At 47.4% G+C, this 12,053-nt stretch overlaps 1 protein-coding gene across 2 annotated transcripts in view; it reads left to right on the forward strand.

Moving 5' to 3' along the window:
• Nucleotides 1-12,053, forward strand: part of HMCN1 (hemicentin 1) — a 1,785,366-nt gene that overhangs the window by 1,589,184 nt on the left and 184,129 nt on the right. For both annotated transcript variants that reach the window (XM_069641364.1, XM_069641365.1), the window contains exon 93: nucleotides 6,139-6,309. In XM_069641364.1, coding sequence (XP_069497465.1) covers nucleotides 6,139-6,309 — 171 coding nt within the window. The remainder of the gene's footprint in view (nucleotides 1-6,138; nucleotides 6,310-12,053) is intronic.

A 12,053-nucleotide genomic window follows, 5' to 3' on the forward strand; every position in this document is an offset into this window, starting at 1 on the left:
CGCACATGTCTTAAGTTCTTTTTCTCTGTTCTTTAAACCATTGAAATATAATGTCATTTCTTACTCAACAGCTGAATTTTGTGTCCTCTTACTTACCCAGCCCTCAGGGGCGAATTCAGGTGTCATGTGCTGTCCTTTTACACCTTTGTGGGTGCTCTTGGTGGTGTGGCCAGCAGCTGGTGTATCTAGCCAGAAACCTCTGAGCTCCCACTGCACCCACCATAAATTCTGTCCTGATCACGGTCCTATTATCGATCAGAAGCATCAGTGACACTTAAGGGGACCAGCAGTGCATCAAGGACTACAGGCCTGGACCCTCTGCTAGCCGAACAGAGACTGCAAATGGCAGCGGGAGGGTGGCAAAGCTTGACAACTGTACCGTGCTGGCAAGATGGCACCTGCACTTCTCAGTGCAGCTCGCTAAGAGCACACTGCCTGACCGCCCCATGCTCAGTATCTTAGAGTTGCTTCTTTCCTGGGCATTGGGCGAGGACTCCATCAAAGCTCTTGTTTAACTTTCTGGTTCATCTCCTGAAGGGGGTCTTTCTCCTCTGTTTGTGTCCCGGATGGACTGCCTGACCTCAAGATGGCCGCTGTGATAGACCTGCGATCCTCCCTCGGCCCGCACAAAGTCGTGAGTACAAAATGGTTGGGTGCGAACTGGGAAGGGGCCCTAACCCCTGCAGGAATTTGTAGATCCCAGTAACGGGTTTGCAAGACATCTCTTTCTGTGGCCTTTAGAAGTGCTAGATCTTCTTAGCTCCTCCCCTCCCCAAATCTGCGAGGCACCCTGTGGCTGGGGTTTGAATCAGGGTGGAGGAGTGTGGCGGTCTAGTCCCCACACCCAGAGAGTGAGACCTCTGGTGAACCTGTGGACCAGAAGAAGGCTGGAGCTGAGAGTGACTATGGCCGGGACATGGGGCAAACATTCTGGCCTCCACCCAACCAAACCTGATAAAAACATGACGCAAGCTGTCAAATTGCAAGCTGAGTCAGCGGAAGGGGCGCCTGGGCCAGGGGAGGCAGAGCATCCGCAAATGAGTTTTGAAGACAGAATAACAGAAGTTCTGACTGCTGTTCAGACCTCCTGTGTGGTCCTGGATGCAAAGATTGGCTTTATAGGGTAGGAAGTAAACCTGCTGTGGTCCAATGTGCATATTATGACGAAAAGTAAACAGACTCTAAGACCTTTAACATCGAGGTAGAGGTACTAACCTTGAAGAAAATGGTCTCCACTGTACTTCAAACTATGAAAAACTAGGAATTGAGAGCTGAGAATGCAGAGGGTCTTTCAACATGGCAGGAGTGTTGCTAGGTCTGGAAAAGATCAGGGGCTAAGCTAATGTCGTGACTGGCACGATTTGGGCCTAGCTATAGTCTTTTGGTTGTAGTCCCTGATCTTCTATCTGGGGCAACAACCAAATGACCCAGGGCTATAGGCCCCCCAGATCCCTCCTAGCAATGCCTCTGCAACATGGAACAACATCTGAATTATTCCTAGAATGCTGGCTGCACAAATCGCTCAGATCTAAGGGCCTATCTAATTGATGTTCAGCTGAAAGAGTGCACAGGGTGCCAGCGCAGAATCGCCCTCTGGAGGCCAGACTGAGTCCAGTGGTAGCTTGAATCATCAACTTTAGGGACCAGGATGCCATACTCCAAGCATCAAGGCAATGAGTTCCATCCTCATAGATAATAGTCCCATGGTGAACCAGGATGCCATACTCCAAGCATCAAGGAAATGAGTTTCATCCTCATAGATAATAGTCCCATGGTGATATTCCCAGACTACACCAGGCGAGTCCAGCAACAGCGACAAGTTAGGGGTAGTTGGAGCACAGGCACTAACTCAAGGTCGAGAAACAGGAATAAGAATGACAGAGGTAATGGAACGTTTGACCTGCAGACAGAAGGCGGAGCAGCACAACATCATCAGAAGTCCGGGAAGGTTTTGGTTGCGCAGGATGGTACTTTGCAGTTGGAGGAATCCAAAGTTGAGAATGGCCCAACAACTGCACACAAGGATCAGGCTGAGGGCGGTAGTCACTCTTCGGGCTGCGCACATTTGTTGACTAAACAAGCCAAGGCTTGTTCTCCCGTGATCTCGCGACATGTCTAATGTACACTGGTCAGGAATGCTGGTAAAGAGGGCGGGTGGCTTGGGGTGTTTGGTTGGTCTGCTCTTCGGCTGTTTGTTCATGAGGATGGATCACGCCCTGTGTGGCTGATGGACACCCACTGCCCGGTGATGGGATCGAGGAGGCAGTGAACTACCACACGCACAGACTTTGGGTATTTGACCTTAGTAGGAAGCGTGTTTCTGGCATGGGGTGGAGTTGTTGTTAGTGATAGTTGGGGGAGAGGTCGGGGGAATGGTACAGTGTTTGGATGGAAGATGGGGGTATGTTGGGCAAAGAGGCTGATGAGATTGGTCAGGGATTTTATGGGTCATGTCGCACTAGTTAGTCATCCTATAGAGGGTTGTGGGCTGAAGGTGGGGTCATTAACCGTTTGATGGGTTGTATCAAAATAGTGACTTGGAATGTTTATGGGATGGGCAGTCTGGCAAAAAGGAAGACGATATTGGATTTCATTAGGAGGTGGAATGTGCACACACCTTTTATCCAAGAGAAACACATGTTACCCACGTGTGTCCAGAACATTAAAATGAATTGGGGAGGTAAGATGTACGCACGTCATATTGGTGCTTTGTGAGGAGGGTTTTTATATGGGTGTCCAGAGGTGTCCCACTCAAGGTATCGAGAGTGTGGAAGGATGAGGAAGGTAGAATGTTAACATTGGTGGGGATGCTCGACAGAAAGGATATATGCTTGGTTAATTCTTATGTTCCTAACACTGAGGATGGTTCATATTTCCCCGAAGTCTTGGGAATGATGGGTGGTAATGGTCATGGGAATATTATAAGGGGGGGCGAGTTTAATTGGACCCAAACTTAGATAGCTCTAATGCCTCCACACGATATAAAGTATGAGTATCAAGATCCCTAAATATGGTAGTAGCTGTATTGGGTTTAGTGTAAGTGTGGACGTAACGGAAGGTGATCTCTGTTGTTTTCTTTTATCTCACATTCACAACACTTACTCTAGATATGACTACTTTTTCATGGACGGGACTTGTTTTATGATTTTACCGCTATTGAATACATATGGGGAGAATTATTTTTGACCATTCTGCTTTAACTGCCAACCTGAAGACTTAGAGCACAGTCGCTGTTGGACACAGCATATAGGGTCACAATGAGGGAGCTGATCATGGGCTTATTTGACCTTAGTTCTGGGTCTGTTAAGGATGTAGGTGTGCTGTGGTAAGCCTTCAAGGTGATGATTAGAGGGCAATGCATAGCGACTTTGGCTGGAGTCAAGTCTACGTTAAACAGGAGTTCACCATTAACAAATCAATAGGGCGGATAGCCTGCGGGCATCACTGTGGGGCAGAAGTAATAACGGAACGTATGCATCATAAGTAGACACTGGAGGCGTTAGGTCATCATATGCCCACTACACTGGTAGAATACATGGGGAAGGGTACAAGGTGGGTATGTTACTGGCCCGGTTGTTATGAAGAGAGGCCCCTTTCTGATACTGTTGAAACTGAACAAATATTCCATATACTGTAGCTCATACCACCCGAAATATCTCTTGTATTTGGACATGAAAATACTGAGCAGAATCATAGCGGCCAGATTATTGAAGGTCGAAAGCCACCTCGTCCACCTGGACCAATATGGTTTCATAACAGGCAGTAACACTTCCATGTACGTTCGCAGAGTGCACCACATCATGGAAGCAGTGCAGCACGCAGGTGAGGACATGGCCTTGGTGTCCCTGGATGCCATTAAGGTATTTGACTCGCTGGAATGGGAGAGATGTTTTGTGTTCTTGGACAGGTACGGGATGGGAAGTAACATCACAAGATGGATCAGACTACTATATAGTGATCCGAGGGCCATGGTGAAAACAGGACGTGAGATCTCGCTAACCTGGCGGTTGGGTATAGGATTTTGCTAGGGGTGTCCCTTATAGCCGGTACTATTCGCACTGGCACTTTATCCCCTGCCATGCATTTTACAAAAGGAATTTGTGGCCATGGTAATATTGGTAGAAAGGCATACTCACATAATTTCCCTCTAAACAGATCATGTGTTGTTATATGTGAGCGATCCCCTTACACACGTTCCATGTATGTTGGAAGTTCTTGAGAACCTTGGGAATATGTTGGGTTTCAAGGTGAATGAAGGGAAGTCGGCCACCTTTCCCCTAGCAGAACTTCAGGGTAAGTGGAGGGAGGAACTTTCGAAGTGGGGATTCAATGGGAATTGAATCCCTTTGTTTCTTACTTATGCAGAGTCATTGCATGTTGGAGGAAACGTTCCCATATAATACTGGTAGAATGCTCAGTGGGATTGAAGATACACTCTGCTTTTTGGAAAAAACTGCCCCTCTCCCTTATGGGGTGACTGGAATCTTGCAAGATGGTGATTCTTCCGTGGCTTCTCTATATGTTTGTGAACATTCCATATATGATCAATGCACCCTTTTTATTTTAATTATTGAATAGCAGGATTGCCAATCTTGTATGGGTAAGAGGTAGGCGCTGGGTAGTGCTCTCCACATTGCACAAGAAATATCAGAATTGGGGCTCATCCTCGTATAGGCTTGGTACACAGCCCTGACATTCCCCTGAGAGGGCTTCCACAGGTGATATAGTGTTGAAGGATATGAGGGGAGACAAGATGCATGGGGCGGCTTAAACCATTAGGTGACTTGGTTGAGGGCAGTAATCTTTTGTCCTTTTTGATAGGTGTGGGAAAAATGGGATGCCACAAGGACAATTCCTGAAATTATGCTAGGCATGTGGCGTCTTTGGCATCCAAATGTGACTTGATATTGGAGGAACCTCCCACCTTGCAGTTACTGCATACGATACTAAACATTGGGGAATCAGGTCACAACGTTTCTCGCCTGTATCAGACTCTATATGACTGTGTGGAGGCACCTGCTCTTAAAGTAAGAGGCCAAAGGGAAACAGACATTGGCGAACCGCTGAGGAATGAGTAATGGCTTAAGATTTGCTCCCAAGTTCGGACAGCATCACGGAACGCTAGTTTCAAGCTAATTCACTTCAATATTATTCATATAGTCTATATGATCTAAATAAAGGCATCTAATTAATAGTGAGATCTCGCACAGGTGCCATAGGTGTAGCTGGGAAAATGCAGATTTTTGGCATATGGTGTGGGAATATCCAGTTTTAACTTGCTACTGGCAAAGGGTCATGGAGTGAGCGTGGTGGAGGCTAATTTCGACTGCGACCCACAGGTGTGCCTACTGGGTGTTACCCGGAGGTCGAAGGAAGAAACGTGTGAAAAGTATTGCTGGATTTCTTCTACTGCTGGCTGCTTGTAGTTCGAGTATCTAGTGGAAGTGTCAGAAAGGGCCATTGATAGTGCAGTGGCTCGGGGATGTAAACACGTGGGTGGCATCTGAAAGCTGGATGCTTTCACGTGGGGATGTGACCATGATCTGGGAATCGCTCCTAAACAAACTCTCCTCTTCCCCAGATGATAAACCACTGTGAACTACAGAGCCCCCAAGTCGGGGATACTGTGCGGAAAGGATTTAGCCTCCCTAAGTTCTGTAGATAGCCCACCTGGACTTTGAGGCCCTCTGTGAACTGTGGGGCTTAGATGGATAGGGGCTGAGTGTTTTCTGCTTACGGTTTAAGGTATATGCAGCTAGTAAACATTGTGTTACTATGTATAGTACGGGCACTCCCGAAGACATGACCAAGTTTAGGAAGCCTCACGGCCGATCTCAGGGGGTGGGTTGGAGGGTTTTGGGATATATATGTATTTATGCCTGTTATCTTTGTTTTTATGTTATAATAAAACCAGTCAAATAAAAAAAGGGTGCTCTCAACCTAGGGCCCTTCAAATTGGGCCAGTAATTCCTCTCTCATTTTCACTTGGCAATTACATTGCTTTCTGCAGACCCCAAAGTATGGTCACTGATTTTGAGAGCATATTTCCTGAATTATCTTTTTTATTGCCAAGCCTTTTTAATTTCAGCATGTTTCTGTGAAAAACTGTAAGTTGTTAGTATTTTGCATTTTCTGTAGTGGATGGGAGTTGGGGACCATGGCTGTCTTGGAGTGAGTGCTCAGCATCTTGTGGAGGAGGGGAACAAATCCGGACACGAATGTGCAACAATCCAGCTCCCTCCAACAGTGGACGTCTTTGTCCAGGGGATTCTAGTCAGCTCTCCAGCTGTAACATCAAGGCTTGTCCAGGTAAGCAAATTAAGGGCTCTGGTGGCTCCATTCTCTGTAAGTCAAGAATGTCTCTGCATGTTAGCATAAGATGAGTGAGTTTAGTTTCATAGGACCCAGAGCAACAAATCACCTGTGACTTTGAGCTCTTGTGTGGCTTGTAGAGGGACATATGTGTTTTGAAATGTGCTTAATTGAAAACAATGTAGAGTAAAGTTTTCATAGATTGCATAATAAATATCGAAAATATCGACTGCCGTTTTTATTGTTTTTAGGGAGAATAACATTTTGTAATTTCAGATACTTTACATTTAGAAATAATTACTCAAAGTGTGTGTGTGTGTGAGAGAGAGAGAGAGAGAGAGAGAGAGAGAGACAGAGAGAGACAGAGAGAGAGAGAGAGAGAGAGAGAGAGAGAGAGAGAGAGAGAGGTATTTTTGTAGCCCTATTACCGTATTCTTTATTTTTGTAGTCTCTATTTGCACAGTGAGAAGATATGATAGCAGAGTTTAGGGCATGTCAGATTCAGAAGAAGCAAATTGTACAGCTGTATATAGAAGACTCTGTGAGGCAAAATGCTTAGCCTGATAAAGGAGTAGGGCCCATCCTGTTAAGTAGGGGTATAAGGGTGCCCTCCTTAAATGGTGTAGGGAAATAGATGGTAATAGTCTCAAAGGTAGCAGCAACTAAATTGAAGTAGTTTACCGATGGTATTCTGAGAATGTTATCATTCCCAGATATCAATCCCGATATGCTGCAAAAGAAGAAGGAATGAGGGCTTTCCAGAAAGTGTGAAACACAAGTGGGCGGTTTACACATTAGCTCAGGAGGAGGCAGTTCAGACATTTGTTGATAATGTCTGCGCTGCCATGCAATGTTGTCCATCTGCTTTACATCTACACTGATCTCCTTCTGTATATTGTTGTTGGTTGGCCACTCCGTAGTTGCATTTCTATTGAAGCCACAGCAGCTGATGCATGCTAGCCAGATGGTTGGCTAAAGTGGGTCATTGAGGAGGCCGGGGAGCACAAAGAGTGGCATAAGAACGTGAAAGTATGGCCACCGGGCAAAGTGGACCTGTGCTGTGGCAGGGTGACGATGTATGGAGCCTTCTCTGTGTCTGTGACCCTTTTGTAACGGATCCAGATTGTTCCTCAAAAGGCGCTGTAGAAACATAGGTGAGTGTAGGCACCAGCCTTCTCCATTCTCCATACTCCATACCTCATTTTGTTTTTCGTTCATTGCGCCTTTTTTTGCCCTATAGTCCTGCCACCTATGCCCACTTGGGATCTCTTCAGGGTGCTGTTAAGGAAGGCGCCTAAGGAGAGGATAGCGGTAGAGAGCTTAACAGACTTTGATAGCTAGAATCTGTTCCTTACATTGTAAGACCTTTTGCCCCTTTGCTTTTTCCCTGCTGAAGCCCCTGCCAGGTGTTATACAGAAGGGATGAGTACCCAGAGTTCCTCATTCTCTGAGGACTGAGGGGGCAGTAGAGGGGAGGCAGCCAAGACCTCATGCTGGAGAAGCTCAAAGACCTCATGCTGGAGATGGTCAAAGGTTTTTCACCACACATCTCCACTGCTATCTTAACTCTTAAGTAACCCCGGAATCCAAGATCAAAGTTCTAAACTCAAGAAGCAATAGATCTGCAGATGTGTATGTAGTGATTGACAGGTGGCCTGGTTTGTGGGGATCCTCCTGTGCCAAACCACCACCTAATGATATTACTGCCCTGTGTTAGGCCTTGTCTGGATGCTCCACTGTTTCAACATTTATCATCAGGAACCCGTTTTGGCTATTAATTACCAACTCTGAGACATTCATTGCCCCCAGATGAATCCTTTTTCCTCTGACCATGTCCCATGTTTTTGGTGCCTATATAGAAAAAAGTCACTTTCCTGAATCAGCTGCCAGCTCTGGTGAAACTGCCACCGCTACATTACAGTACTGATGCTAACCACCCCTCCCCCACCCTCCTGAATATTCTCTCAAAATTATCCCCTGGAATTACTTGTAGGCTGAACAGTTTGAGACCAAGCATGAGCAAATACAAAATGGGTGACCTGAGATAGCACTGACTACTGCGTGGTGGATGCTGTTGGTGCAGAAACTGCATGGTCATAAATCTGCCCCCTACAGCCACTCATTACCAAGGTTCATGAGTATAAATAAGGGCATGTCAGGGGGCATGAGTGGCAAAAGACGTTGAAGTGGTGGGTGATTTATAGGAGGGCCAGGACCTCCGATTTGGGGGGCTTTTCCCCTAGCATTCCCTTATATTGGTGAATTTACTGCCTTGGGCCGAACAGTAGCTCTTGGCCAGATCCCTGGTTTGCCAAGCTCGCTCTACAAACAGCAACACCCAGCAATCCACTTGTTTCCTCAACCAACAGTTAGCATGTCAAGAATCCTTCTGTTTCCTTGGAATTGTCATACCCTTCACCAGACGTACCTTTTCCCTGCTTGGACCTATTACAGACTTGCTGTATCTCATCATGGAATTGTTTTTAGATCGCCAGCTACCCCTGTTAGAGTTGCCATTCTCCTCTTTTGAACATTTTGGAACTGTCGTCATGCTGCCAGAGAGTATATGTTGTCCCTTTGTATGCTGTTCCCTTCTCCCCTATTGCGCCTGTGTGTTCCCCCCACCTCCTGGATCTGCGGGGTTCCCCCCTTCTGAGACTGTGTGCCGCCCCACTTCTAAGCTTCTCCAGCATGAGGTCTTGCATGGATTCACATGCTCATGAATATTCCCTGTTGTCAGGCTGGGAATCCTCGGTAAACGGAAAGCAGTTTAGATTTAAACTTAAACTGCTTATCTCCTCTATAGCATATCAATGTCCTTTGGGTCATAATGTCCCCGTCAGTGACACTCGTCCTCCTAAGCTCCACCCCTGGTGGCCATCTTCAGATTTTACTGCACGTGTCTAGTGTTAGGAGTCCTTGTGCTTTGGCCTCGAAAATCATTGGTTTTTTGCTATTTTTCTAAGAGATTTTTCATCTCTTATTTGTCAGCCATCACGCATTTTCTGGTGACTCTCGACTTGGAGGCTGTGTATTTCCACATCCCCATTCATTACAAACACCAGAGGTTCCTGCATTTTGTCTTCCAGGAGCGACGTGACCAATTCAAGGCCCTCCCTTTCGGCCTTAAATCTGCCCCAAGGGTGTTCATCAAATGCTTGTCCGGTGGCAGCACATCTGCACTGCCAAGGAATCCACGTCTACCCTTACCTGGACAATTGGCTCATCCCATCCAGCTCGCACATGCTGGCAAACACATCAGAGACCATCCAACTTCGCTAGAATTCTCTATCAACTATCCAAAGTCCTGCATGATGCCACCTAAGAACACACGGTTCATGGGCGTATGACTCAACATAGTCTTGTGTCTGGTAACTCCCTCAGAAGAGAGGTTGAAGGCCATCCTGGAAAAGCTCAAATGGCTGTCGACAGCGTCCGTTGCAACAGTCTGGTTTATCAAGTGCCTGCTGGGGATGATGTCCTCCTGCATCCATCTGGTACCCTTTTGCAAGCTTCAAATGAGACCCCTCCAAGAAATTCTGGATGCCAGGTGGCAGCTAGCTACTGTCACATGGACAGACAAGATCGTCCTCAATCGGGCATTTCATCAAGCCCTGCAATGGTGGTCAGTTCGTCCACACCTCATTCAGGGGACTCTCTTTCAGATCCCTCTGTACCAGGCTACAGTCACAACCGACACCTCTCTGGAGGATTGGGGAGCCCACACAGGACATTCTCACGCCAGAGGCCCCTGGCCTCCAGAGGAAAATGAGTTGCACATAAACATCTTGGAACTGCAGGTGGTTTTCTGGGCCCTCAAGTCTTTCCAGCATCAGCTCCAGGGAAACCTGGTGTGAGCAGTGCTCAAAGTGGGCGTGAGCGGTAAGTTTCACTGTACCTATACTTTTATTTTAAATAGGAACCATTCCGGAATGGTTTCATTTTAAAATAAAAGCGTAGGAAGCAGTAGAAACGTGTACTTTAGTGCAGTGCACAGAACGTTCCCTTAAACAGCATGCACATTTGTTTGGGGGTTTGTATTGTGCGTGGTTGGGGGCTTGGTGATGGGGTTTGTGTGGAGCAGGGCTGGCCAGCACGGAACATAGTTCCGCTACTTCTTTTCAAACATTTCAACCACTGGCTGCCGGTCTTCACGAACAACACCACCACCACCATGTTTTACATGAGGGAACAGGGCGGGACGCTCTCTCTCCCTGGAAGCCCAGTCTCTATGTCAGGGGGCCATTCTTCAACGCATGTTTCTCATCCCGTTTCACCTAGCAGGTATCAAAAACACAATTGCTGACTCTTTCAGCAGGTACCTGCCATCCTGCCACGAATGGGAACTTCAGCAAGTGCAGATTTCGTGCCTCTTCAGTGTGGATCTCCATCAGATAGACCTCTTTGCAACAGCTGCAAACTCCATGTGTCAGATGTTCGCCTGCAGATATCCTCAGCCGAGGAGTCTGAGGGATGCCATCTCGTTCCCCTGGGAGGGTCTCTTCCTTTATGCCTTCCCTCCAATTCTGCTATTGCTACGTGTAATTAACACACTCAGGCGTTGCCACTGCAAAATTATCCTCATTGCTCTGACGTGGCCAAGGCAGATCTGGTAATCGGACCTCCTCCAACTGTCAGTGGTTCCGACCATCTAACTGCATCCACTTCTTCACCTCCTCTCTAGAGAAGAAGGATCAATCCTGCACCACGACCCGGCGTCACTGCCTAGCTCTTGCAGCCTTAGAACCTGGACACTATTTGCTGCCTTTGGTATGGAAGAAGATCCTGGCCATTGCCAGGGCCACCTCTACGTTAACTTGCTACAGGCAAGTGGAAGCGTTTCACAGTGCGGTATCGGGTGTGGAAAATTGTGCTGCTGCCAGTGACTGCCCTGCAGCTCCTCGTAAACCTGCTCTCACTGGCAAAGGATGGTCTTGCCCTTGTGTCTATCAAGGTCCACCTGACCGCCATATCCCACTACAATCAGGCTTCGGGCGAGCTCTCCCTGTGGTCACACAGTCTTGTTAAGGAGTTCATCAAGGGTCTCTTCAGGACATTCCCACCGGTGAAGGCTCCCGCCCCAGCTTGGGAACTGAATGTGGTATTGTCTAAGCTCATGGGACCGCCGTTTGAACCAATACATTGTGCCCCTTTGAAGTTTCTGATGTGGAAGACCGCCTTCCTTGTGGCAATCATTCTGCCACATGGGTCGGGGAGATGAAGGGCCTCTCCTGTACGCCGCCCTATTTGTTCTTCCACACCGCTAAAGTGCTTTTACAAACTCATCCTTCCTTCATGCCGAAGGTCCCTTCAGACTTTCATCTCAATGAACCTTTAGTTCTACCAGTTTTCTGTGCAAACCCTTCTTCCCCTGCTGACAGGGTGTTGCATTTGTTGGACCTGCCTCTTGCCCTGAAGTTTGTTGTGGCATGCACGAAAGACTTTCGGAAGACGTCTCACCTTTTCATCAGTTTTTGACCTCTGGGTCACAGGAAGGCCCTGTCCAAGGCTTCCATCTCCAGATGGCTTTTCCGCTGTATCATGCATTGCCGTTGTCTGGCCAATAGACCACTTGCATGCCGGCAGAGACCCCACTCCACAGAGCCATCACAGCAACAACAGCATTTCTCTCTGGTGTTCCCCTGCTTGACATCTACAGGGCTGCTACGTGGAGGTCGAACCACACCTTCACTAAATTCTACTGTGTTGACAGGGATTCCAGGGAGAAGTCCCAGGTCAGC

This window comes from Ambystoma mexicanum, chromosome 1q (genome assembly GCF_040938575.1).
Source record: "Ambystoma mexicanum isolate Mex_15411 chromosome 1q, UKY_AmexF1_1, whole genome shotgun sequence".
Classification (NCBI taxonomy): domain Eukaryota; kingdom Metazoa; phylum Chordata; class Amphibia; order Caudata; family Ambystomatidae; genus Ambystoma; species Ambystoma mexicanum.